Raw genomic sequence first — 25,182 nt, 5'->3', positions numbered from 1 at the left:
AACAAATAAAATCAGAAGAAAAGACTGGTGTTTCATCAGAATACCATGCAAAGTCACCCAACAAACATCTAATAGAGCTTCTCCAGCTTCATGATTGCCACAATTCAGTCAGATTGTTAACTAGATCAGCCATACTAATATGTATCTTCTTGCAAAATACAGAAGACCTTGCCAGTAATGACAAAAGAGCTACAGAATTCTGAAAGAATAAATTAGATATGAGAGATGTCTGTATTAGTTACTTCTTGACAGGTGAAAGAGTTGGCATTTTCAATAAAACAGCCAGTATGGATGCCCATCAGATGGAAAGTATAGGAAATTGAGCTCTGCATTTCTTCTTTAATATACTCAGCCTTAATAGTAGAGATCTCAGTGCATTAATGTCTTCAGAAATCTGTAAGACTTTCTGCAGTGTCTTATAGTGTTGGCAAGATATTTTCAATTTTTTATACCATAATTCTAAAGCAAGTGTGAAGTAATTCAGCATTTCATCAGGCTCTGCACATGCATGAACTAGAACCTCCAACAGGTCATTCATTATAGTCAGGATGTAGATCTCAGCTGACTGGTTGCCCAATAAATTCTCTAGTTATGAATGAAAATCAGAATCTCTATTACCAACTGGATGTACTGGATGTAACATAGTCTGTAATCAGAATTCAGATTCAGGCTCTTTATACTGTTATAATTCATTATTATTAACTAATCTTATGGGTAGAGCTGCTACTGCTTCTTGTATAATCTTCTGCACTCTGATATCTTCTGGTTCAGAATAAGTGTCAGATAGAGTATCAGACAGAGCATCAGAGACATCTGAAAGACTTGCTGCATTTTGTATACAGTGATTAGAATAATACAGGCTGACAGAGAATTCAAGATCTTACACTTAACTCTGACTTCTCAGTTTGATTATTTGGCTGAATGTTGGGTTCTACTAAAGATAAAATATAATTGCAATCTTGTGATTCCCACAATAAATGAGCAGGCTGTCTGTGTCTTCAAAACTGCAAGACTGGAAATAACAAATAAAGTTACCTTCTTCAAAACATATAGTTTTCTATACATCTCAAGTATCTTGAATCTTGCATGTTTGCTTGAGATTTATACATCAGTTTCCACAGTAATTAAGTTTCAAGTTGCAGAAACAGTAAGAGTTGCTGCAGAATTTCTTTGAGATAAAGTATATAGAAATTAGAAAGAAAATTGCTGTTCAATTGGGGAATCAGACATATTATAGCAAAGTTAAATGTTAGAGCAGTCATAAAATGTGCCAACTGTGCTGCAGACCAACTGTAATATTCCAATTATCTAGATCTGTAATTAGCTCTAAAAAATGCAAGATCAGCAATGATCTGCATTCTTCTGGATAATCAGCCTATTTCAAAGAAATCAATCACTTAGCAGCATTGAATTTTAGAATGTAGAGAAATATGAATACAGATCTGAATAGCAACTTGAGCAGTCAAATATACTTCAAGTCAACTATATAATAAATAGTAAATCCCTTCAAAATTCAAGCATTTACTCTCATTTATTCTCAACAGCAATCCAATAGCTAAAATATTGAAGATACAGAGTATGCCAGCACCAAAAAGAACAGCTTATATCTTTTCATGAACCCAATTACATAACATGTCAAAGACTCAAGAGATATCATTTAGTTTAAATACAAGTACCTGAACTGAAGCATTCTCTGATTATACAGAGATTAAAAAGCAGGTTTGAGTGATGAAGCACAAGATATAAAATCAGATATGATAAGTCTATATATCAACATTAAATACTGATCTGATTTCCAATACTATTCAGAAGATACTGAGTCTTGAGAACTGGAAAGCCAGAAACAACTCATATTTTTGTGAACTTTTCAGATGTATGTTAGATCTCTGTAAAGATTAGAAATGTAAGATCTTGAGTAGCTTGAAGATCAGAACAACATCTCTAAACTTCTAGTTATGATATAAACTGACCTCATTTGTAGAATTATGTCAGGAAATATATTAAACTCAGCTTGACTGAGAATCTCAATTTCAGACTTTATAAAATAATCAATTAATAAAAGCTGATCAGCTATTTTGTTCAATTGTTCAAGTAGAATCAATTCTGTAAAGTCTTTTACTGAATCAAGCTGTGTATCAATTTTGAGAAGTCAGCTCCACAAGAAAAATGGTATTTTGAACATAAGTCAATAATAAATCTTAATTGCCATGATTTCTGCTCTGACAGTTATGGCAATAGAGATGTATGCAAATTTAGCAGTATATATAAAGCTGTATCTTGATGATAACAGTTCAAAACAGAACACATCCACCCCATTAATCTACATCTGAAATTCTGTACTCAAGCTCTGGAACTGCTTGACACAGAAACCAGAACTGAGAGATGTTAATTCAGATAACTTCACCTGACAGAAGATCTAATCAAGAAAGTTAAAAACTGTTCATGTTAAGACTTTATCAGAAATTCTAGATGCAGTTCAGTTGACATCTAGTATACTGTCCAGAAAACCTAATTTACATCCAGCTCAGGCAGTATAAGCTCTACAGAAGCCAGAGAATGACAATTCAGACAAGAAGAATCAGAATTCTTTGCAGAATATTATAAAGAATTATTTTGAGACTGCAACAAATCAGTCTGTCTGTTTAAAGAGATCTGCACCAGTCATAACTGATTACATGTTTCAAAAGAGACACAGATTCTAGTTGAATACATAAAAAGATGTCTTCTCAGATTAAAATTAGCTGTTAGTTTGTGCTTCAAAATAGATTTCAGAGTTTAATATCTAGACTTCAATGCAATGCTCTGTTATATCAATGCTTGCAAGAGCTGAATTTCACTATATTTAATATATATCTCTTTATTATTTACTGTAATCAGCTGTAGAAGCTCTAAGTAAAATAAGTTAGCACTTAGTAATGTATAAATAGACACATTCTAATTAGAAAATCCAAAATAATCAAGCAGATACACTAGATATAATAATCTCTTTTTATATAAAATCTCTCTCTTCTTCTCTTCTTTTCTTTCTTTTCTTCTCTTGAGCTTATTATATTTCTCATTATCTCTCTCTCTCTATTTCAATATCAAGATAAGTGGTGAATTTCAGAATAAAATAAGGAACTGCAGCAAATTAAAGAATAATATATGCAGAAATAGCAAAAAATAGCTCCACAAACACATAAATTAGCAGCAGCTCAGGACAAGCACTCTCTAATATTCATAAAGAAGAAGCCAGGATGAAAGCTCTTAGCTGTTAAAAAAGAGTTTACTATAATAAGTAATACATTCTGTAGCTGCTGTTTGATGTTTGTGTATACAGTGCACATTAAAAAGTCTTGTTTCTACAAGCAAGAAACTGTAAAGATCTGCATTAATTATATAGAAGATAAAAAAGTCTGTGCTTCTGTCTCTTCAGAACTGCAGAAAAAAGTGGCAGTATTGCTGTCTGATTATGATAATTTTCTCAGACTTAAGAATGTGACACTTCAAGAGGAATTAAAAGCCAGTATGGCAGAATAGACTGCTAGTCTCAGTAAATTACTTGTTAAAATAGCATCTCTGTCAGTCTGAACTGATAAATTCCCTTCTCTCTCTCTCTTCAATACTGAAGTTGGTGCTGTTACTTTAATAGTATTGAAAAAGCTTGTGTTCATTTAAGTTAAACAAAAAAAGCTTATAAAGCATACATTCCACTCTGTCAAGATAAATTGAACTGATTGAAGATTATACATTCAACTTATATTAATGTAGTTATATATATAGAATATTGAAAGAACCTTGACCAACATTCACCAGAACTTAAAGTTTAATTATTTATCTTCTGCAGTCAGTATACTTGATATAATGTCAGAATGAATTAAACTGACTTTAATATTTGATGACAGAAAAAGCAAAAGACAGAAGAAATCATCTGTAAATCAGTAATTAAGATAGATTAATTTACTGCTGCTCTGCTCTCTGTTATATCTGCTTCTTCTCTCTCTTCCCTACTCTAATTACATCTTCTTCCTTCATTCAGTCACAGCCAAATATATCTGTGTCAGGCCTGTCTCCAACTGGAGACAGTGAAGTCAATTTGCTCAAAAGTATGATTAGACAGTCTGAATAGGCTCATCCTGATAATTCTTCTGCACTGATCTTACATCCTGTCCTCAAACCAGAGACTTCAACTAGTGAGGAGGCTCCCAAAATTTAAAAAAAAAAAAAACTTCATTACAATTCAGATTATGCAGGTGGTTGTGTAATACTTAGTTAGTTTCTAGTAATTAAAAAGCTTCCAAATCAGATTCAAAACCCTCAATTAGTGCATCATACATTCCAAATTCTATACATTTCAGACCCTTTATACATGCATTGTAAATATATGGTTGATCTACAGTTTCAAGCTTGTGACCTGTGGTTCAACAGGTCACATTGGATAAATGTTTTCCGACAGTTGCCCGAAAAGCTCATTTTTCCAGTCGCCAGGTGGCGACTGGAAATCACGTGCGCTATCTTATCTGACCTCGAACCACCACGGCCTGACTCAGCCACTCTGTTGAATGCGGATATTCAAAGTCCTTCAAACTGATCCTCGGACGGCCCTCAGGTCGCCTGAAGGATGAATTCTCGTCGAGTTTGCAAGCCTTGATCGTGTTTGCTGCCTCCACTCCTTTGCCTGTTGCCGGAAATGGGCCTTCTTAGGGAGATTGTACTGGTGATCTTAGGCATATCCCTTCTCACATTCCTTGTGCTCTTCGGTAGAATCCCAGCCTTCAGGTACGACTCCCGGTGTTGAGCCTTTCTCATGTTCTTTTAAAGATTTTATCAAACTGAGTACAAGCAGAAAGACACCGATCGGTTATATCTATCGCCTTGTTTGGGTCCGTCTCCCTAAGTTATTCATATCGCTCGACTCAATTGTTTGTGGAGGACGGTTCACGCGTTACACCACCAAAACTGGGCAGTACTTGTTCCACGAAAACCACCCGCTTGTCTTAGTATGCGGCTCGCAAGACATTCCTTGATTCCTTCTTGACATTGACTTGACATCAGATCTTCTTCCTAACGTTGTTGGTTTGCTCCGAGATATTATTTATCCCAGCCGTATGGAATAGACTCGGTCCTGTACACCGTCTTTTCGTGCCGATAGTTGTCGTTCAACCTTACATCTTTCTTTACTTAAGCGTGTATACCACATCGTCAATCACGCCTGAAAACCATGCCTGGCATATGCGTCTATATCCATATGACCGAACCATCTTTCACCCGGGAAACATATGCCGCACATGCAACTTCTTGAAACCAGCCCGGAGTAAGCATTGCGGACTTTGCAATGTTTGTGTCGCACGGCATGATCATCATTGTATCTGGCTACGTAACTGCGTTGGCAGAAACAACTATGCCTATTTTCTTGCGCTCCTGCTCTCAATGTCAGTTCTACTTGGATATGGCTCCTTCTTGGGCTATACGATCTTGGACGATAGCTTGCGGAAGGCACTAACTCCAAATGTGCCTCTATCGTCAGCTCTAAATCACTGGAGTAAAGGTATTCCCTGGTCGATGTATATCGAGATGTGGTCTCTGGCTATTGCGGATGATATCCGCGTTGGTTCAGTGTTTCTCTTAGCTGCATTGACAACCCCCTTAGCTGTAGCAATGTTTTGCTACCATATGTACTTGATATGGGCGGGAATGACTACCAACGAAAGTGCTAAGTGGTCAGACTGGCGCGATGATGTCGCGGACGGTGTTGCTTTTAAAGCACAATATAGTCGCATTTATGGAAATTTGTTTGATGATATGGTTGAACCTGAAGTTCCTTGGCCAAAGGAAAATGACCAGACACTGGTCTTTACGGATGGACACCCCCCAAAGGAAGGTCATCTTTTGACAAGCGACCGCTTCTCGATTATACAGCCGGATAATCCCGATGCCAAGGATGATCCAAGATGGAATAGAGTCCGAAGCATGAAGGAAGTTGTGAATATCTATGATCGCGGCCTCTGGGTCAATCTGTTTGATTCCTTGGGGATTGTGACCCATCCTTCAGCAAAGCATTACGCATCTTGTACATAATAGGGAGTAGCACTCTAGTAATCCTGTTGGTACGATAGGCTATCATCACATCTATTGCTCGTGGCGCAAAGCTTTATTTTATTTTATTTTTTTAAAAATTTTTTATCCGATTTCCTTGTGACCAAGCCATTAGAACCTATCATGGAGTAGTGTAACTTTTCTGTATAATAACAAAGCTCATTCAATAAATCTACTCCACGTTGTGGACGTGAGTGCAGTCGGTGAAACTATTGTCCATTCCGCTAACTAGTTATCAAAAATCAACTCGAGCAACACCAACAATCCAATTCTCTCCATCGCTTCTTTTAACACCTGGACTGTTCATCTTTATCTCTTCACCTAGCCATAATGGCTTCTACAGCAAATCAAGGGGCAATAGACCAGTCAGCAAATCATGATAGGGCTAAATGTACTGCACCAGAGCTTCTTTTGAAAGTCGTCCTGGCGGGGACATTGAGCCACTATGAGACGCGTGGGATGATTGATGATAAGAGACTAGAGCATATGTTACTGGCGGGAAAGCAGATTCTCTACAAGAGTCACCAAGAGAGCGATGTTAGGTGTGATATATATATTTGCCGCGATTAATCACTCTCTCAACCGATCCGGTTTGATTCGATTGTATGCGTTGCTGACTGCTCCGTCAATAGACAAAACCTCGGTTTCTCTCCTGCGATATGGCAGGGGCTCACGGATGTATTAACAAAAGCTATCCCTGTCCTCGAGTCGCAATCTTTTGCTTGGAAAAATCCTGCGACTGCGAATTATGATGGGTCTTCCGCTAATTTAATCGCTTATAATTACTTCTCTCTGGTTAAAGATATCGAACGTCTCAATGACCTGTGCACGATCGCGCGAAACTTGCTTGCCACAACGAAAAGAGCCCAGAACTTGGCTGCCGAAAAGGGCTTCGACCAACGCATCTTAATGCTGATTGATACTTGTGTGAGAGTCACAGCAAGAGGATATGATGGGGAGAGCAACCCAAGAAATGAAGAACGATGGCAGAAGGTTGTTAGTCTCTATAAGAGATTATTGATAACTTGCTTGCAGTTTCTTCACAACTTCATTATGCATAATGAGCACCGAAAACTAGTTTTATGGCTAGATTTGTTTGGCTATCACCAAAATGGGGAGTCCAGTATAATCACACACATGGAGCCACTAGATCAATCTCATGCTACCGCACAAGGTGTAGCTCCTATTGTCAGAGCTGGTGAGAGATTGGTCAATCCGCCGTTAAGGACACTTTACGACCAAACTGCTGAGGACCTCTTGTTGGAAACAATATCCACATTCCCTCGAGAGCCAGCTACCATTAAGGAAGAAGCTGCCATGCTGTTGCTGGCAAATATCAAGGATCATATGGAGAAGCTACTTGGGAGAAATTTGAAGGAGATTCAGCAAATGGGTAAGGACCCAGAACGAGTTAAAGAAATCCGTGCCGCGCTTACTGCGATTCTGGGTGCCAAAGTGGACGGTTGGGCAGACCTGAACGAGCGCCAAGGTGGACCCAGCAGAGAGGAGGAAGAAGCGCGCAAAAAGCCCATTCTGAGCATCGATCGAACTGCCACCACCGGATACCCACGTACTTGTTGGACAGATTTGCCAGATTTAGATGAATACGGTGCAATCGCAGCAGTCGATGCGCCTGTCACTGCTGAAGACAGAATGATGACTCGCTCGGCTCAGTCGGCTGCCGAGACTTTGCAGGAGGCTAAGGACGAACTGATGGCTCGTTTGCAAGAAACCTCTCCTGATATGGTTGAAGGGGATAGCCAGTATGATTCTTCAGAGAGACGTGGTATGCGAGGTGATGACGATTCGCGTGGTACTGACGGATTGGCGGACGCGAGTGGCGAGGAGGATGAAGACGAGGAAGATGACGACGATGATTACCGAGGCCGACCGGGCGACCAGCAGCGCGGTTTGTTAACTGACATTCCACTTGTTCTTGGCCCCTCGGAAATTGAAGCCTTGCCTATGATTATCCAGGCCGGTATCGTGGATAGTTTCGGCCCAAAGGGGCCTCAGAAGCCTGGTACCAAGAACATGCAAGCTGTTAGATGCCATATTCTGCTGGCACAGGATACGGGTCGAAATCTCCTAAGGGAACTTCTCATATTCATTGCGGCATGGGACCTTCCAGACGATGAGCTTTACTTTAAGATGATGGTGCAAATCATGGAAGCCGTTCTCAAAAATGGGTTAATGTCTCACGCTTATTCCGACTTTGGCCAAGCTAAAGACATCATCTCACCGGCACAAGCTGTGGTTATCAAGATCCTTACGCATATTTTCAGGGCCAAATACTCTCCTCCCAATATTACTTCCGCCACAGAAACACCAACAGGTCGGAGTTCTGTCCCCGTTACCAAGGTTGACGTGTTGACCGTCCGCTATATCTTTACCATCTTTCGTGGAAATATCATTCCGGAAACATGTGCCCTCATCTACCTTCAAGGTCAGATTCGCGCCGGCCATGCTCTTCCAGAAGACTTCCCGTTAAATTTGTGGGACATGGAACGTGTGTACGAAGGTGTATACCAGTTCTTGGAATTCTTCGCCGTTCTTACCGAGAACACTGAATGGAAGAATCTTCTGGTACAATGGGAGATTGTATATGACTTGGTCACATTAATCAAGGAGTTGGAGGCGAGTATTCCGAAGGGAAGCCTTAGCTCCCTCACTGCTGCTGCGTCAAGAGCTCCCCAAACACCCAAGGAATCAGCACAGCCCGGAAATACCGCTCCGGTCGCCGTAGAACGCCCATATGAGCCCAATGATCCCGAGCCAACGGATGCAGCTACCGTCAGCGCTGAATCAAGAGCACCATCTCCTCCAATGGGTAACGAAGATCCTTCTGAATTTGAATGGCGCAACCTCAAGAAGCTTGTCATTCTCGTGCTTTCTTCGCTTGTTTGGAAGTGCCCGGAAGTTCAAAACCAGATTCGCAAGTATGGTGGGGTCGAAACAATTTTATCGTGCACCAGTTTTGATGCGCATAATCCTTACATTAAAGAGCACGCCGTCATGTGTCTGAAGTTTCTGCTCGAGGGCAATAGAGAGAATCAAAGAGTGGTTGAGGAGTTGGAGGCGCGGGAGGTGATGAAGGATGAGGGTGGACTGCTGGAAAGGAGTGGCTATGAGGCTGTTCTCGATGAAGTTGGGAAGCTGTCTATCCGGAAGAAAGACGCAAATGCTGTTGTTGCGGGCCCGTCGGGGATCGACAGAAGACAATAATAGGCAGGAATTTTTCCCCCTGTGTGAGTCGATTTTGAATGTATTTGATATACTGATATCTTTTGTCTTTTGACCTTTGATATTCGTGGTTAGAGCATGCATCTGAATATGAACAAGACCCACTATCATGTGCAGCTACGTGGTTCCTAGGGAGGCCAAACACTAAGACTTTACTGGATTTTAAGTTTGTATCACTGCCTGCTAAACTGCTTTATTATGGATAGGAATAAAGACATCTAAACTAATCGAGACTAACCACTGACTCTTCTGGTAAGAAAAGGATCATTGCCTATACATCCTAGTTTCACTCAGGCGCCCATATTCTTGACTCTAGTCCCTTATGTTGACTTCGAAATTGGGCCTTTCTTTTTTAATATTTCCATGACCGCAGCTGAAACAATGTGCCAGTTCAACCTTTGCACGAGGAGATACAGGTGAGAGTCTGCTCCATACCGAGGAAAGACAAGCCTCCATGTGGCAAAGAGTGCCCGGGTACATACATCTCAAAATATAATCGTGGAGGCTATTACAAGCCCCAGGTTTATGAGTTAAACTCTGGTTATGCGAGATGCAATCATGCCGCTTGCTTAAGTCTCTGTTTAAGGTATTACCGATTTCTCCTTCATGGCTTTGTGAAGCCCATCGGTTCTCGTCTCGACAACATCCAGAAGGCGCACGATTTCACTGCTTAGACTTGCACTGGCTTCTTTCCGTCCGTGTTTTTGCAGAATGGTTGTCGTCAGGCTCTACTTTGCAATGCTTCGAGTCACTCGTGTATTTGCAAAGATGAGTTGAGTCCGTTGCAATTCTCCGAGATACGCTCTCGCGGCTAGATCTCCATCAGAAATCTGGTCCTCACGGCCCTTGCCCTTTCTGCGGTTCTCTTCCTTTTGCCAAATCTCCCTTCTAGAGGTTGACTATGAAAGCACCAGCCGTAGCATCAATATTCTTATGTGGTAAGTCCAACGTCATGGAACTCGAAAAGATTTGTGAAATAAATAAGAGTTTTGACCAAAGGAAAGGAATAATTCGGGAATAGGTGATAATATGGGTATATATCAATGGGATCTTACCATGAGTATATGCTATGAAATGGTAGGGAATAAGTTGAAAAGAGCGAACAAACCGTGGAAGGGTATGCAAGTAAGGATCTGGTGAGATATAGATGGTATGGTACCAATATATGAATCAACAACAATCTCCCCCAAGGCATTGCTGTAAATGTTAAGGGTTTGCGGACTATTTCAGATTCACACAACGGGCTGTATTACCCGTACATGCCATCCCAATCTTCATCTTGATCGTTCTCAGTGGCTGTTCCTCTCTTCATCATCCTCTCTATTCTCTCTCGCTCCTTGTCCCGTTCTTTCTGCCCAAAATCAACTCTATCCAGGGGACATGTGCCTCGCAAGCGGAGCCAAGGTCTCACACATTCGAGATCGAAAAGATGCGATGTATGACAAGGCAAACGGACGACAAGCGGGTACGGATCATCTAGAAAAGAGTTGTTGCAGATAGGACACGATTGAGAAGGCTTTAGCGAAGAAGCTGGAACACGATCCAGAGCTGCGGGTTCATGTTAATCATAAAGTCCTTGTAGAAGTGTAGATTCCGGGTATTATACCATCAACAAACACCTCACTAACGCCTTCCACTTCCCGTGGAGGGGCTTCCGCATCTTGCAGCAACGTCCTTATCATCTGGCCAATTAAGCCTCCGTCAGCGCCTTCTGCCAGTCCCTCTGGCTCCCGCCCGTCATACACAGGGAGCGGCGCATCGCCTCCGCTTTCTGTCTCCCGCCGAATCACATCGAGCGCCTCCGCAAGGGAACGAAACGCAGCGCTCACGTCGCCCGGTACAGGCACAGCATAGGGCCGTGTTCGCGGTTCAGATGGGTCATGGCTTATTTCGTTGAGTGTTGCAAAAAAAGTCGACAGGTCGGGGCGGCGGTGTCGTGGGTTGGGTCGCGATTCACTAGTGGATCGAGTATTGGTGTCGGGAGTGGTCGAATGTTCGACTTTACGGAGCAGATAATTAAAAGACCTGTTAGCTCTCCAGATGCTTAGACAATATGGATGCCACTCTACTCCGTAGAAGCAGCGCATAAGACCGTTACGGAGTGGAGGCAACACTACCTTCATATGAAGTCATGGTGAAGGAGGTGTTAAAATTTCTCGAACCGGTATTAGCGGGGAATCTGAACCGAATGCAAGATACTAAGGCGGAGAAAAACAAAATTATAAAAAGATGGAATGAGCCGTGGAGATATAGCTAGGTAAATATCTCAATTCGGAGAGCGGAGAGCTGTGGTGAGGCAGAAAGACTGGCGCGTCCACTCCGGCCTTGATGGTTGTGATTAATGACGTCTCCAGATATACAAGGTACTTTACTGCTTAATTATCCGATGGCTCCAATGCTAAAGCCAATCTCCTTGAACTCAAGGGTGATTACTCTGTCGTGAGCATGTCATTTCTCGGACTTAAAGAATATCAACGTATCAATAATCAAAATCCTCACATATAACCCTCTTTCCACGAAGCCAATCCGTCACACTCTTTCTTAGGCTAGCGCTGCCACAAAGATACCACTCCTCTGTTCCATCGAGAACCAAGTCTTTAACATCCAGCCGTCGATGCTCTATCCGGGCGTTAGACTTGGCCACTGATTCTAGCATGCCTTTATCCGCTTCCCCAAGCATGGCTTCCACTCCCTGTAAGCCCGTGAGGAAGAGAACCGTGGAGTTTGGGAGCTCGGGGAATTGCTCAAAAGTGTCGTGTACAATACCAATGTCCTGTACAGCTACCGACCAGTACAGATGGATTCGAGAAATATCGATGGTATGTAGCAGTGCAATTATCGGTGTGATGCCTATTCCGCCTGCAATGCAAGGGAGGATTCTATTCGCAGCGCCAGAGCTTTCAAACCGAAAACTTCCATCAAAACCGCGCAGTGAAACTTCCATTCCACTTCGCTCGTTAGCTCTGAATAGGTGGTTTGTGACTCTACCCTTCTTCCGCACTGTGATTTCAAACTCGTCTTGCGATAGATTACGGCCTGGGTGTGACGAGACTGTAAAAGTGCGGATATAATCATCATTGATGCTCGTTGGGTCATCGTCCTGCATATGGCTGTACCCCATATCCAGTTCATCCTTAAAAGAAAGAGTAGCATACTGCCCTGGATCCCACTTCCCTACAATTGAAGGATTCATTATTTGGAAGCGGAACCGGTAGATGGTTGGTGTGATCACTTCCTTTTTTATTAACCTTGCTGGGACTTCTTTTTCTTCTGGTATTTGTGTACCAGGCGTGACTCTCTCGATGGGAAGATATCGCAAGGATGGGTTGTAGGGAGAAGGATCTCCGGATATTCCACGAAATGGGAGCCCATTTTTAACGTATCTTGCGGCTGTTAATTTGATTTTAACGACGAGATTTGATCGAGGCAAGAGGGTAGCGGCATCTTTGCCAACGAAAATTTCCGTGTCTCCAGTCGCATAAAGTACGTTTCCAGTTTCGAAATCCGGGAAGACATAGCCGGCACACGGTGTAGTCTGAAGGTTCCCGAGAGACTGATATAGTCGATTTCCCGAGTACTCTGGGTATACAAGGACAGCTCCACTTGGTTCGTTTGACAAAATTCGGACAAAACCGCGGGGCCCACCCCTGATGTTAGTGTCCATAGATTCTTGACGATGGGTTGTTGATAGAAATAGAGTATCTGCCCGATTAAGTAGATCGATTGCACCCTGAGGCAGCTGGGGCGAGTTAGATATCAATGTAGGCTCTGGCTGAGCTGGAACAATATGTTTCTTGTTTATATATTTGGGGCAATTGCCTTTTTCCGTGTCAGCAACTGATACAGTCTATCCCACGCCTACGATACGCACCTAGACTGGCGGTGACCTTGAAGACAAGCTGAGCCATCCCAGTATGTTCGGATTTCTTTCGATCTGGATCACCCTTACTCACACAGGCCGCAATCATTCGTCCCATCAGCTTCACTCGTCTCCTATTCTCGAGATCAATAGGCAAAGCGGCCATTAACCTCCCAGAATCCTCGAACTTGACTATTTCCCCATCATTTTTACCATCAACCAACGCTTCTAGGACCGGATTATATTTGAAATCAACGGTATTTCTGGCGGCGATGATCGACGGCGCAATCTCGCCGGCAAAGCCAGGATCACCACCTAACACAGTCGTCCATGGGCGGCCTTCTTTATCGAGTGTTCCTATTGCCATCAAGGGCGACGTTTGCACAAAATAACCACCACCAGGTCTGAGGTTGAGAACCGTGGGGTTATCTTCGTATGGCACACGCATCAACTTGTGCATCTTCTCTTCGCCCTCGTGCCATGATGCGCTCTCTGCCAGCAGAAAAGCTGCCATGGCAAAATAGTGCAAGTAAAAGAAAGGTGCCTTGGATGTTTTAAGAGGATGTTTTGAGAAGGAATATATGGGCAGTATGCTACGAGCAATCGTAAGTTTTGACTTAAGAATGGGAGCCAAACCGTTGATTTAGTTATGCGTCTGAAACTGTCCCAACTTTGCAAACTTGGATAACGATATTCTAAGGTCCCTAGGGGTATCAGAAATGTTGACAAATGTCAATGGGTTTCTCTCCAACCAACACCATTCCAAGAGTAAACTCGCAGCGTAACTGCTTGGGTCTCGGCCATTTGGAAACTTTGAAACTTAGGATTTGTCATCAGATTTCAACGACTTGTCCACAACCCGAGGCACCTGGTTCCGCCTCGAGATCCTTGAATCCGTTGCGCACGGAGTACTCCATACACTATATAACTAGAGTAAAAGCATTATTAATGAGGTAGATTGAAAATAAACGTCTTCATATTTTCTTTTGCATTGCTGGAGTTACACAAACGGCCGTCACACATAAATGGACAACATCCACGCACAGATGGCTTTCCAAGACTATCGTGACTCCGACCTTGATTATACAGCTTCTCGAGTTTAGAAACGTCTTTCGACTGCTGCCGTTGATGTCTCCTTTTGTTCCTGATGCCGGCTGTCGGCATTTGGCCGAGAAGAGCCTGGAGAGGCCGAACCAATAGGATGAGGCCATCGAGTTAAATCCTGACCAATCGGAGGCTTTTGCTCATCGGATGAGCTAAACTGTAATAGGATTAGCTTCCGCCTTTGTCTCAAGGTTTCGGATCGGAGAGCGGAACCACAGCATTGCCAAGCGGGGCGGACTAATTAAGATGCGCACCAACCGTCATGGCGAGTCCAGCGGGAGATTTGGGGCCGAAGTACGATAACGAAAGACATTCGGGGTGTGACGAAACTCTTTGCCGGGTTGCAATGCTAACGGCTAGTTTCACGCTGATGGCGTCTTTGGACTTCTTCCTTTTGGTAGATCTGATAAGTCTCCGACTTGGAGAACGTTCAGAGTTCCTGAATCCTATCAATCTTCGAACCAAACCTACCTAACCACATAGAGTGCTTGGTTGATTAAGATGCCGTTGTTAGATTATTCGCCGCTGCATGAGACGCAGCGCGTCTTCGACTTGCTCTGCGGGTTGAAAGATGAACTCTGCTTACCATCAGACACTGAAGCAATCGCTAAAGATGTAGTGTTTACCTCAGAGAAGGACACTGTCTACTTCCCCATTCCGCTCAAAGAAACCGAAACTTCATCCGCACTCAAGGGAATTGAAGCTCTCGTCGCCGCCTCATTGGCGAACTTGAAGTATGGAACCCGTGCTCGCAAAATCGATATCAACTTGGAGCACGCGACGTGCTTCCTCTTCCAAGCATATGTTTCCACCATCGATGGCCTCGGAAAGTACGATGAGGGGGTGAGGGCAAAGCTAAAGGGCATGTAAGCTAAGCTGCTTCCCACTTGTTTCCAGCTAACAACGTTATGCGCGAATAGACACCGACTTGCTTGAGGCGCAGTCTAACCCGTACCGCCGGATGTCGGCGAACCTTTATGCGACGAAAACTCCCGGCGCATACTATCACATCCACGGCTCGTTGGAAGCGACGAAGACGCTGGGAATGATCGGATTGCCGCCATATAGACCGGATTTGAAGACAATAGACGATATAGCACAAGAAATCGAGTCTCATGTGCAGCAGTTTACCATCGAGGAGCTGGAACAAAAGAACAAGGAACTCGGACAGGCCGGAGTTATTGCATTAAAACACGAGGACTTCATCGCAACACCACATGTAGGTTCCGATAAACCGCAACCCTTTCTTCGATAGAGCGACTGACATATTTTTCAAAAGGGCAAAGCCAATGTTGGCCGGCCACCGTGGTCGTTGAAAAATTTAGAGAGTACTACTCCACCGGTTCCTCTTCCCACAGACCCTGCTGGCACGAAACCTCGTGTTTTACAGGGTATCAAGGTCATAGAACTCTGCCGTGTCATTGCTGGCCCGGTCATGGGAAGAATTCTTGCAGAATACGGAGCTGAAGTACTGAAAGTCACGGGTCCCAATCTTCCGGATGTCCCATTTTTCCAAATTGACGTAAACATGGGAAAGCGCACCACAGACATTGACCTCAAGAGCGAGGAAGGGCGGGCAAAGTTTGAAGAGTTGCTGGCTGACGCGGATATTATTCTGGATGGTTACCGACCCGGGACGTTTGAGAAGTTGGGCTATGGGCCAGAAGCTCTTTCACGACTCGCTGTCAAGCGAGGGAAGGGTTACGTATACGTGAACGAGAACTGTTTTGGATACGAGGGAGAATGGGCTTATAGACCGGGATGGCAGCAGATTGCGGATTGCGTAAGTGCCCCAGAGACATCCAGAGGTTTCTAGGCTGTGTTCACTAACGACCCTGTAGGTAAGTGGTGTAGCTTGGGCACAGGGTAAATTTATGGGATTGAATGAGCCCGTTGTTCCGCCGTTTCCCATCTCCGATTATGGTACCGGAGCCATGGGGGCGATTGCTGCATTGACTGGGCTTTACCATCGTGCGACAAAAGGAGGCTCATGGCATGGCCGTGCCTCGCTGATGCAATATGATCTGCTCCTATTCAGCGTTGGCCAATACGACGAGAAAATCCAGGACGAGTTGCGATCCCGGCAAGAGGAGAGTTTCTTTGCCCTGCGCCACCAACACAGCGTCGACCAAATCTCTGGCACAGTTATGAAGACTATGCAAAAGCAGCATCCACACCTGTTTACGCAGCATCGCGAGACCTGGCGCTCGCATGGCTTTAACGCCGACGTGTCAGTCATTACTCCCGTGGCGAAGATTGAGGGCGTTGAGGTCAGTTTCCAAAGGGCCAGTGCACCCAACGGCACGTACGCGCCCGCGTGGGAGTTTCATAAGAATGAGGATGTCAAACTGAGCGATAGCTGATGCTGGAGATATTGAACATGATACTGGAACATTTCAAACGTGATATGTCACTTCTTCTTGCTCGCATCTGAGATAGACCCGAAAGTACTCCCATAGATGGTTAATATACACTTGCATTTCTAGCGACCTGGAGTGTTATTTCCTGTAAAGCAAAATGTGAATCTTGCCGTGACTGCCAACACTCCCGTGGCACTGTGTTAGGGGCCCGCCTTTGTGTGTGTTTGATGTTTCGGTCTGAGTGCGTCCCCGGTAAACGCCAGTGCCACTAGCGCTAACTGGCGTGTTTTGCCCTGTGGGGGAACCTGTGCGTCGCAGCCAATGGAACAACGCGGATCTGCAATCCTGTGTGTTCTTCCTCGACGCCATTCCTGCGCCCTTCCAGCAAACGAGAGCCCTGACTGCGATGAATCCGTGATTGTCGACGTCCTCTGAAAATGCTATCGACCTCCAGGCATAGAACTAGGGTCGCATGCTTGTCATGTCGGCGGAAGAAGCTCAAGGTACATAATCACCGCTTTCGTCCCAACTTTTCGCGACTCGGCCGCTCCGTATACTCTTTGCTGATCTGGTACTCTTGGGGATAGTGCAATGGGCTCCAACCGTGCGCGACGTGTTCCGCAAAGTCATTACCATGTCTGTACGCGAGCGTGTCGTCTGAGCCTCGACGGCACACGCTGAATGAACAACGACCGCTACCGCCTTTTTCACTGGGTGCCTCAGGCGTGGGAACCGCTGCCGCAAACCATTACGCCTCCCGAACTCTTTCCGGCTATCCCGCAATCACACCAAGACCATATGGGGAGGCCCAAGGTGCGCCTATCCAGGCAAACAGCAGCCTTTTCTATAGTGCGCCGCTTCAAGACCCTAATGAGGAGGAACACCTGAGCGAAGCATCTCGGATGCTCCAGGATGGAAGAGGAAGACTGCGTACGTTCTGTCAATCGCGCTGAGCGCCCCGAAAATGCCTTTATTTTCCGGGTATAGCTTGACGACTGCCAGGTTGTTGATTATGAAGCTTTGCTAAAACGAAGTCTGTTGTAGTCTACCTTGGTGACTCGGCGTCTCTATCGTATCTTGACACGATCCGAAGGCTTGTTGAGAAGACAGTCGGAGTGTCGGATTTCACCAGTGATCCTCACAAGCATAGCCTCCTTGAGCTCCCGATATCCACAGGGTTGAAACCGACGCATGTCCTTCCCGATAGAGAAGCGGCCGAATTTCTTCTTGATTCATTCTTCTCCAACGTGAGATTGGCTCTACTGCTTCTGTGACATTTGATGACGCATTTCCTAACAAGCCCTTAGACGGTAGGGGTTATACAAGTCCTCGATAGAGACGCTTTCATAAATGAGGTTGCTACGATATATTCAAATCCTTTGTCCGTGGAGCAGTCCCGGCTTTGCCTTTTAAACTTGGTGTTCGCAGTCGGATTGCAAATGTCCCAGAGCTCGGTAGCGCATAATTTTCGCGAGAGCCAGATCCTAAAAAGACTCGGGTCTGACCTCACGGAGCGAGCGAAAATATTTTACCTAAATGCCGCCCACCTCAATGACCCTGTTTCGGGATTTGAAGATGGAGACATCACTTCTATCCAAGCACTTTTGCTTATCACTCTATTTATGCTTACTATTGCGAAGCGAAATGCAGCATGGGCTTATTTCGGTATGTCTAGATACCTTTGCATATAACCCCGTTCCTCATTATCATTGGCTCGTTTGTCTAACTACATTTAAGGTATGGCGGTTCGATCCGCTTATGCACTTGGATTACATAGAAAAACTACTGCTACCGCATTTACACCCGCAGACCAACGCTTGCGGTTAGTTTTGACCAGTGGTTCCTTGAGAGTTAATGAATTTAAGTCGTTAATAATTGCCTCTTTTCTACTAGGAAAAACATTTGGAGAAGCATGTACATTTTGGACTGTTACCTGTCGGCATCTCTGGGAAGACCGAATGGTATTAGTAGTCGTGACGCAGCAGATTTGTTCACTGATGATGCGGACGATGACCAACATATGTCAGAATTGGAGGTCCTCGAAACCGCTGCACTGAGGGCGTCTGTGCGCGCAGCTCGCTTACTTGGAGAAATCCTCAGCTCTGTGTACGCCGAACGGAAAATATCGGTGAAGTTTGTCCAGAAATCTTCCAAACAGTTTCAAGAATGGAAAGACGTCTTGCCAACTTCTCTCCATTGGCGAAATATTTCCCTCCCAAATGAAGACCCGCGAGCAACTCTAGCCCAGCTACATGTTAACTTGTATTATTTCCATGGGGTAATTTTGCTTACAAGACCGTTCCTTTTACAAAAGATCTTAAACCAAGCTAGGCTCCCAAGGGGTAATGGGGAGAATATGAGGTCACCTGAGGCCACAAAATCAGGACCCGGAAGCCCATCCGCGCAGACGGATTCATTCTCGGCGGCCTGTGTGCGAGCTTCGCTATATAGCATTGATATCGTCCAGTCCGCCATTCTCAAGCGGGCGCTTCCTCGTCGAGATCCTTTCGTCATGTGAGTACTCTCGCCATAAACTAGTTGCAAGCAATTGAACTGATCAACGCAACAGTTACTGGCTCTTCTCTGCGAGCTTGATAGTTTTCTCCAACGCATTCTGTAATGTTTACGGGGACACTGATAGCAATCGCGCTATGCAGACATCCCTGGACTTGCATCGCTATCTTGCGGAAACTGATCCATTGGCGCAACGGTACCTTCAAATCCTGACCTCGTTCCATGAGACCATTAGCGGCGACTCGGGCTCTCGAATAGCGCCTTCATCGTCGAGAAATACAAACCAGGCGTTGTTTGCCAACTTTTTTGGCGATAAGCCTCGATTGCAGGGGACTGATGCCGCCGGTTCGCACACCAGCTCCCACGCCAGCCCGATGCAACCCATGGACGCCGTAAATCGACGCCCGTCAAGGGATGACCAGCCTTTGCAGGCTACCCCAGCGACTACTGAGACACAAGCTGGAAATGGTAATCGTGAACCAATTCATATGAGTCCCAATCTGACTATCGCGGAAATCTCTCCCCCGGATTACTCGTTGGACTTTGATAATTTCCTGAGCCTGGTCAGCCAGAGCGAGACGGCGTACCAACTAAACACCCAATGAATCATAAGATCGGATAATGGGCTTGGGTGCGAATCATGCCACTTTATTTTGAGTCAGGTTATGTCACTGCCACCAGAACCCTCAACATTATCCCGGCTGGTAGGGGTGTCCCTGGAATGACTGGCATTCGGCATTTCCATTTTGCGGCACGAGCCACCGGTGGACTTGCCGGCTGGGAGCCGGACTATCATTTCCCACCAATGGATAACCATCCTCGGGTGTGTAGGCCCACATGTTCGGACCGACATGGTCGGTTCTTGGCGCGACCGAATATCAAAGGCAGTTCACACCACGCCTCCAGTCTGTTGTTATTTGCGACTGCTCTGCATTTCTAGCACCGTCCGAAACTTCAAGAAACAACAATAGACATCATGACCGACATTAGTGACTTCTTCAAAGCCTTTTTCGCGACCTCGGACGACGGTACCGCACATGAGAAGTATCCTACATTTTTCGCCGAAGATGCGAAATTGATCATGGGCGACAAAGTCGCCGTTGGACGTGCGGGTAAGAGCACCCTTTTTATGACGTAATTACCGTACATGGTTCAACTTTCATCCATCCTTCTCTATCCCTGATGAGCTTAGCATTGCGCCTCTACCGCTACGGATGTGTGATTGTTCAACCTGGTTACTGACCAATTCACAGATATTCTGACCGTTCGCCAAGGAATGTGGTCAGCAGTATGCTCGCGACACCATACCTACACATGCTTCACATCTCCAGAGAGTCCAAATACGGTCATGCTTGCAGGAAATGTGAAATATGGCATGAAAGATGGAAGCCAGAAAGAGACCGATTGGGTCGCGAAAGCAGTATTTGAAGGCGAGGGGAGTGATAGAAAACTTGGATTTTATCAGGTTTTCTTGGTAAGTACTGGTCATGATAGGATGTTGTCACGAAGTCTAACGGCTCTTTATAGAATGCAGGGAGAAAATGAACGTCGCCATGAAAGATTACGATCTTAAATGTGATATAGGTTATATTATCCTATTTACCTAATTTTTTGTGGCTTCCTGTCACCGGCTTGATAGCCCTCTTTAAAACTGCAATCTATGATAACTCGCTCAAAAATGCGCCAACCACCTTCTGGACTTCTTCCGGAGCTTCCAGTACATGCCAATGGCCAACACCACTCAGCACATTCAAAGTCTTTATCTCACTCTTATATCCTTCCAAAATCTTCTCGCATCCGGAGAGCGGAGCGGATTTGTCCTCTTCGCCAGCCAAAAGCAGGACGGGAATTTTGATACTTGCGTAATCTGGGACTGGTGCCTCTGCAATGGTACGACACAGGGAATTGTATCCATCGGGATTCGTGCCGATGAGTAATTGTCGAATGAAAGCACGAACCAGTGCGCTGCAGCGCGTCCCCGTTGCAGCTTGTGGGATTGTAGTAGCCATAGCTTCCATGCCCTCTGGAAAGATAACAAAATTAGCGTGCTCTACAGTTTGTTTTGGCTGTTTGTTTATCTTTTTGAACTGTTCAAGTATATGCGTTGAGCTTGAACTTACGCTCTTCAACGATCTTTATTCTCTTTCCAAATACTTCTGCGGCAGCAGGATTCGGATTCACTGGCCCGATCAAGACGACGGCTTTGACTCTCCCGTTCACGTCGGAAGCGGCGAGCTGGGATGCAACGATGCCGCCCATGCTGTGACCAAGCACCACCACATCCTTCTCAATTTGTAATGCATCCAAAAGGCTGGTTGCATCAGATGCTATGCTGGAAATGCTATTGCCGGCCTCGGCGTTGTAGATCGATGCTCCACTGCCATGGGTGTCAAGAGTGATGCAGCGATGGCCTAGGGATGAGAGGTATGGGATGATAGGGAAGTAGAAGGAAGACGAAGATCCAAGACCATGGATGAAGAGAAGGGTGAGTGGGTTGGAGCTGCTGGTGGAGGTAGAGGACGGGGGGGTAAGGGTGTAGTAGAGGGACTTGGAGTTTATTGTTTTGAAAGGCATTCTGATAAAACTTGTTCTATGGAATGTCTTGCGCTACTAGATTGATGGATGCATCTAACGCGATACTGGGCGCTGAAGGGCGGCTTATGCGATGGTTTCTGGGGAACTCCGCAGGCAAGCGGGAAATTCATGGAAAGCCGGCAACTCCATCGATGAGTTATTCCAACCTTCCCCCGAACTCCCGAAGTAACACTACGTTTACCCGGGGATAGAAACTGGCACGGAGCTGTCGGGTGACGAAATTGTTGCTTCTCGGCAATGGCGTCCCGGGCTCGCGGAACGCTCCCCAGACCGAACCAATCGGAAGGTGAACCCAGCCTGGCATTCGGAAAGGCCCGAAATAATCTCCGAACCAATCAGGGTGAATCTATTGCAGTCGTTTACCCGACTCGCGTGGCTGAGGTGGAAGTGGCGGGGCATGAGCAATTCTCAGCGCATTTGGAAGATCGAAGCCTCTCTGTTGTTACCCCGTGGGGAAAGAAGATGCTATGTAGGACAGCTCCGCTTTGACTGTAGACGTCCCCACTGCGCGCAGACAAAGACTAGTTAGCATTCTATTCTAGTCTATTGTTATATCAATAATTATGAAGTCCAATAGAGGAATGATGTTTCTTCTAAACTGATCTGTACACACACATAATAACACAATCATCCCTTAGCTTATTTTCTCCAGCTCGGCGTTACGGCGTGTACTTGTAGCTGGGATGGTTATGTCCCAACGCAGCCTGCTCTTCCTCATTGAGCCCTTCTAACAAATAGTCGTAGTGACCCCTTGCCTTCAGCTTGTTCTGCCATCTGAGATATATTGTTGCAATAGTCATCAGAACACAGCACACCACTGCTGCCCCGAAGTTGATTGCATGGCCAGAAATATACCTGGGTGCATCCGGAAGCAGATATGTCCATGTGGCCACGATTCCTCCGAGATTTGCAATGCTGACCACATAAGCGGAACTCACAGCACGGACGTTGGAGCCAGCAGTGTTATCGACAGCCCAAGCCACAAGCATTGGTGCACAAGTGAATGATCCAGTGAGCGTAAGGAAGGTAGCAAAGTAGAGGATGGCCGGCTTGGTCGCCAGGATCAGTACCAGGAAGCCAGCGGCGGTGAAGGGCATGATTGTCAGAAGCCAGAGACCACGAGACTTGGTTCGATCAGAGATATACGCGATGGCGAGGCAGATAGCGGCAGACCACGCGAATGGGGGCACAGACATCAGCTGTGACTGGACAGGGCTGTATCCCATGCTGTTCAGAATGGATGGAAGGAAAATGGACAGTGAAGTCATGGTAAGGAATGTGCAGGTACAAGCAAATGCCATTATATTGACATTGATGTTGAACACAGCCATTTTAAAGTGTTTCGATGAAGTCTTTTGCGGAACATGAGATCTGCTCTCTTCGGCGATGCGCCATGCGGCGTAAGATCGCTCTTCCGGTGTAAGACTTGATGCTGTAGCCGGCGATTTCGGTAACATGGTGTATGATATCACGCTGAGAATGATGGAGAGCAGGCCCTCGAAGAAGAAAATATTCCTCCAACCATGGACCATTCCCCATTTAGGGACTTTATTAAGGCCAGTGGCCAGGAGCCCGCCGAATGCACCGCTGCGAACGTCAGCACGCGATGCGTTTCCGGGGTCATATATGGAGGTGCTTACCTGAGAGGCGCAACGCTGGAGTAAAATCCTATCCTGGTTGCAAGCTCATGTCGGCGATAACTTTGCATAACATTAGCACCCACAGTTAAGGAATTTGGGAAAAAAAAAGAAAGAAAGAAAGAAAGAAAGAAAGAAAGAAAGAAGAAAGAAAACTTACAATTGAGAGAGGGTGAAGCTGATTCCAGGCATGATCCCAGACTCAAGTGCCCCAAGGAATACTCTCCCGACGACAAGGCCTTCATACGATGTGATGAACGCCGTGCACATCGTAACTATACCGAACCCAAAGCTAAGAAAGGAGAGCCAAATCTTGGGCCCCAACCATTTGCACATCATATTTGCTGGTCTTCCCATTGCTTAGAGTCAATCCAGATGGGTTTCTAGGATTCGAGCTTACATCTCAAGAACGATGTAGCTACAGTAGAAGCCGGTCATTGCAATATTAAACCGGTATCCGCTAAGATCCAAGTCCTTAGCCATACCAAGGATTCGTGCATTGCCGGCATTCGCCCTGTATTGCTAGATCAGTATCTCAACCTGCTTTTAGAGGGACTTGGATATTTCACACCTATCAATAAAAGCGAGTAGGAATATTCCAGTAACAATAGGTAGGATCATCAGATCGAATTTCCTCCGAAGTTTTGCTTCAAGGGCTGGGTCGTCTCCATATGTTTCAACTTTATCCTCCTCAACACCTGAGGTGATGCTCGCCTTCGAAATGTTCTCCGACATTGTTAAAAATCAACACGTTCCTACCTCCAACTAGTGCAGCGCTTTTGATGCAGACAGGGAGTATCAATTGCTGGCGCGTCGTTTCGAGCGCTTGTTCTCCATCCGGGCCCTCTTCTCCAGGGGAGTGATGGGGTCTCATTTGTATATATGTGAATTTTCCCCGCTGGATATCCACAACTCCTGCTTTGGTAGCTTTAACCCCGGATCTCGAAAAAGTTCGAACACTAATTGTCAACCTCTCTAAGCTCGGTCCCACGAATGCCAGAAAGTGCCCTGGTGGTTGCTAGGAATGTCATCTAGTGGCCAGCCAAGGCACGAGAGCCGGTCTAGCGTGGACAAAGCCAGAGCCAATCGCCTAGCCTGACACCCCTCATATGAAGTACGAGTTCATATTCAAACGGCTGAGAGAAATGAAACGTTTTGTAATGCGGATCGGCTCAAGCTCGCAATTCTTCATGCTACATAGCAGAGTTGACCAATTTTTAGAACGCTATCGACGCGCGAAGAACGCGCTCCCTGTAAGGCAGAAGGGGCGCGTCTCCTCTTGTGGATAGGGTCTACGGAGTCAACTAGAATGCGAGAGTTTGTTGCCCATCCTCCGCCATGCGTCTGGGGTTCTCCATTCAAAGTTGCCCACCCCCACCGAGCCCACAAGTCGTCCAGTGCCTAGAGCTCTTCGAGCCGCGGTCCCCTGGTTTCATGGCTGGCCCAATTAAACGACTTTCCGATCCGGTCGGATGCGCCAAAGCTATGATGGAGAACTTGGCCACGCGGAGTCCGGGTAACGGGCAAACTGGGGCAGCGGACGAGCTCAACTGAACGGGTGACCAGGGTTGTCCTAAGTCGGCTGCCCGCTTGGTGCGATGGAGAGCGAAATCCTAGTGGTCTGAAGCTGAATTGTCCTTGGGCACCCAAGGTTCCCGAGTCAGATTTACCTGACTTCGGTCTGAAGCTAAATGTGCGCGTTACCTTCGAAGTCCGTTTTATGAAGTTTTGTCGTATGAGCGTCATGACTTGGGATGAGAGCCATATAACCTGGCTTGGTAAAGATTTTAAGGTC

The 25,182-nt window shown here is 45.6% G+C and overlaps 10 protein-coding genes across 10 annotated transcripts; 5 read left to right on the top strand and 5 right to left on the bottom strand.

Moving 5' to 3' along the window:
• The first annotated feature begins 4,554 nt into the window (after window positions 1–4,554).
• Window positions 4,555–6,161, top strand: CIMG_01293 (DHHC zinc finger domain-containing protein). Its single transcript, XM_001247521.2, has 3 exons — window positions 4,555–4,758; window positions 4,826–4,979; window positions 5,035–6,161. The coding sequence occupies exons 1-3, from the start codon at window positions 4,670–4,672 to the stop codon at window positions 6,055–6,057; spliced, it is 1,266 nt and encodes a 421-aa protein (XP_001247522.2). The 5' UTR covers window positions 4,555–4,669; the 3' UTR covers window positions 6,058–6,161.
• Window positions 6,162–6,335: 174 nt separating this feature from the next.
• CIMG_01294 (essential cytoplasmic protein Ctr86) lies at window positions 6,336–9,380 on the top strand. The gene is made up of 2 exons (XM_001247522.2): window positions 6,336–6,617; window positions 6,708–9,380. Exons 1-2 carry the CDS (start codon window positions 6,406–6,408, stop codon window positions 9,298–9,300), a joined length of 2,805 nt encoding a protein of 934 aa, XP_001247523.1. The 5' UTR covers window positions 6,336–6,405; the 3' UTR covers window positions 9,301–9,380.
• A 1,187-nt stretch (window positions 9,381–10,567) lies between these two features.
• CIMG_01295 (uncharacterized protein) lies at window positions 10,568–11,572 on the bottom strand (the record flags this gene model as incomplete). The annotated part of the gene is made up of 3 exons (XM_001247523.2): window positions 11,436–11,572; window positions 10,925–11,317; window positions 10,568–10,866 (listed from the first exon to the last, which is right to left on the bottom strand). The coding sequence occupies exons 1-3, from the start codon at window positions 11,449–11,451 to the stop codon at window positions 10,568–10,570; spliced, it is 708 nt and encodes a 235-aa protein (XP_001247524.1). The 5' UTR covers window positions 11,452–11,572.
• Window positions 11,573–11,797: 225 nt separating this feature from the next.
• On the bottom strand, window positions 11,798–13,923 carry CIMG_01296 (oxidoreductase; the record flags this gene model as incomplete). The annotated part of the gene is made up of 2 exons (XM_001247524.2): window positions 13,190–13,923; window positions 11,798–13,137 (listed from the first exon to the last, which is right to left on the bottom strand). The coding sequence occupies exons 1-2, from the start codon at window positions 13,689–13,691 to the stop codon at window positions 11,798–11,800; spliced, it is 1,842 nt and encodes a 613-aa protein (XP_001247525.1). The 5' UTR covers window positions 13,692–13,923.
• Window positions 13,924–14,543: 620 nt separating this feature from the next.
• On the top strand, window positions 14,544–16,819 carry CIMG_01297 (CAIB/BAIF family enzyme; the record flags this gene model as incomplete). Its single annotated transcript, XM_001247525.2, has 5 exons — window positions 14,544–14,678; window positions 14,765–15,124; window positions 15,219–15,500; window positions 15,561–16,064; window positions 16,123–16,819. 5 exons carry the CDS (start codon window positions 14,544–14,546, stop codon window positions 16,642–16,644), a joined length of 1,803 nt encoding a protein of 600 aa, XP_001247526.2. The 3' UTR covers window positions 16,645–16,819.
• A 212-nt stretch (window positions 16,820–17,031) lies between these two features.
• On the top strand, window positions 17,032–19,760 carry CIMG_10717 (uncharacterized protein; the record flags this gene model as incomplete). Its single annotated transcript, XM_012358876.1, has 7 exons — window positions 17,032–17,144; window positions 17,229–17,571; window positions 17,686–17,888; window positions 17,949–18,306; window positions 18,379–18,463; window positions 18,535–19,155; window positions 19,211–19,760. Exons 1-7 carry the CDS (start codon window positions 17,079–17,081, stop codon window positions 19,758–19,760), a joined length of 2,226 nt encoding a protein of 741 aa, XP_012214299.1. The 5' UTR covers window positions 17,032–17,078.
• Window positions 19,761–19,971: 211 nt separating this feature from the next.
• Window positions 19,972–21,220, top strand: CIMG_10718 (uncharacterized protein). Its single transcript, XM_012358877.1, has 3 exons — window positions 19,972–20,267; window positions 20,409–20,629; window positions 20,683–21,220. The coding sequence occupies exons 1-3, from the start codon at window positions 20,132–20,134 to the stop codon at window positions 20,698–20,700; spliced, it is 375 nt and encodes a 124-aa protein (XP_012214300.1). The 5' UTR covers window positions 19,972–20,131; the 3' UTR covers window positions 20,701–21,220.
• Window positions 20,814–21,729, bottom strand: CIMG_10719 (alpha/beta hydrolase; the record flags this gene model as incomplete). Its single annotated transcript, XM_012358878.1, has 2 exons — window positions 20,814–21,178; window positions 21,276–21,729. 2 exons carry the CDS (start codon window positions 21,727–21,729, stop codon window positions 20,814–20,816), a joined length of 819 nt encoding a protein of 272 aa, XP_012214301.1.
• A 582-nt stretch (window positions 21,730–22,311) lies between these two features.
• Window positions 22,312–24,122, bottom strand: CIMG_10720 (uncharacterized protein; the record flags this gene model as incomplete). Its single annotated transcript, XM_012358879.1, has 5 exons — window positions 22,312–23,337; window positions 23,391–23,450; window positions 23,548–23,679; window positions 23,788–23,901; window positions 23,959–24,122. The coding sequence occupies 5 exons, from the start codon at window positions 24,120–24,122 to the stop codon at window positions 22,410–22,412; spliced, it is 1,398 nt and encodes a 465-aa protein (XP_012214302.1). The 3' UTR covers window positions 22,312–22,409.
• A 666-nt stretch (window positions 24,123–24,788) lies between these two features.
• CIMG_12794 (uncharacterized protein) lies at window positions 24,789–25,133 on the bottom strand (the record flags this gene model as incomplete). Its single annotated transcript, XM_004445765.1, has 1 exon — window positions 24,789–25,133. One exon carries the CDS (start codon window positions 25,131–25,133, stop codon window positions 24,789–24,791), a length of 345 nt encoding a protein of 114 aa, XP_004445822.1.
• Window positions 25,134–25,182: the final 49 nt, after the last annotated feature.

Source organism: Coccidioides immitis (genome assembly GCF_000149335.2).
Source record: "Coccidioides immitis RS genomic scaffold supercont3.1, whole genome shotgun sequence".
Classification (NCBI taxonomy): Eukaryota; Fungi; Ascomycota; class Eurotiomycetes; order Onygenales; family Onygenaceae; genus Coccidioides; species Coccidioides immitis.
This window is presented reverse-complemented; position numbering and strand designations above follow the sequence as displayed.

Bases quoted from the DNA above. Each gene is read 5' to 3' on its own strand.
- CIMG_01293 (XM_001247521.2), top strand. From the start codon at position 4,670: ATGGGCCTTCTTAGGGAGATTGTACTGGTGATCTTAGGCATATCCCTT. The intron at 4,759-4,825 runs GTACGACTCCCG...GAGTACAAGCAG, and splicing joins GGTAGAATCCCAGCCTTCAG to AAAGACACCGATCGGTTATA. The intron at 4,980-5,034 runs GTATGCGGCTCG...ACTTGACATCAG, and splicing joins AAAACCACCCGCTTGTCTTA to ATCTTCTTCCTAACGTTGTT.
- CIMG_01294 (XM_001247522.2), top strand. From the start codon at position 6,406: ATGGCTTCTACAGCAAATCAAGGGGCAATAGACCAGTCAGCAAATCAT. The intron at 6,618-6,707 runs GTGTGATATATA...CTCCGTCAATAG, and splicing joins CACCAAGAGAGCGATGTTAG to ACAAAACCTCGGTTTCTCTC.
- CIMG_10718 (XM_012358877.1), top strand. From the start codon at position 20,132: ATGACCGACATTAGTGACTTCTTCAAAGCCTTTTTCGCGACCTCGGAC. The intron at 20,268-20,408 runs GTAAGAGCACCC...ACCAATTCACAG, and splicing joins AGTCGCCGTTGGACGTGCGG to ATATTCTGACCGTTCGCCAA.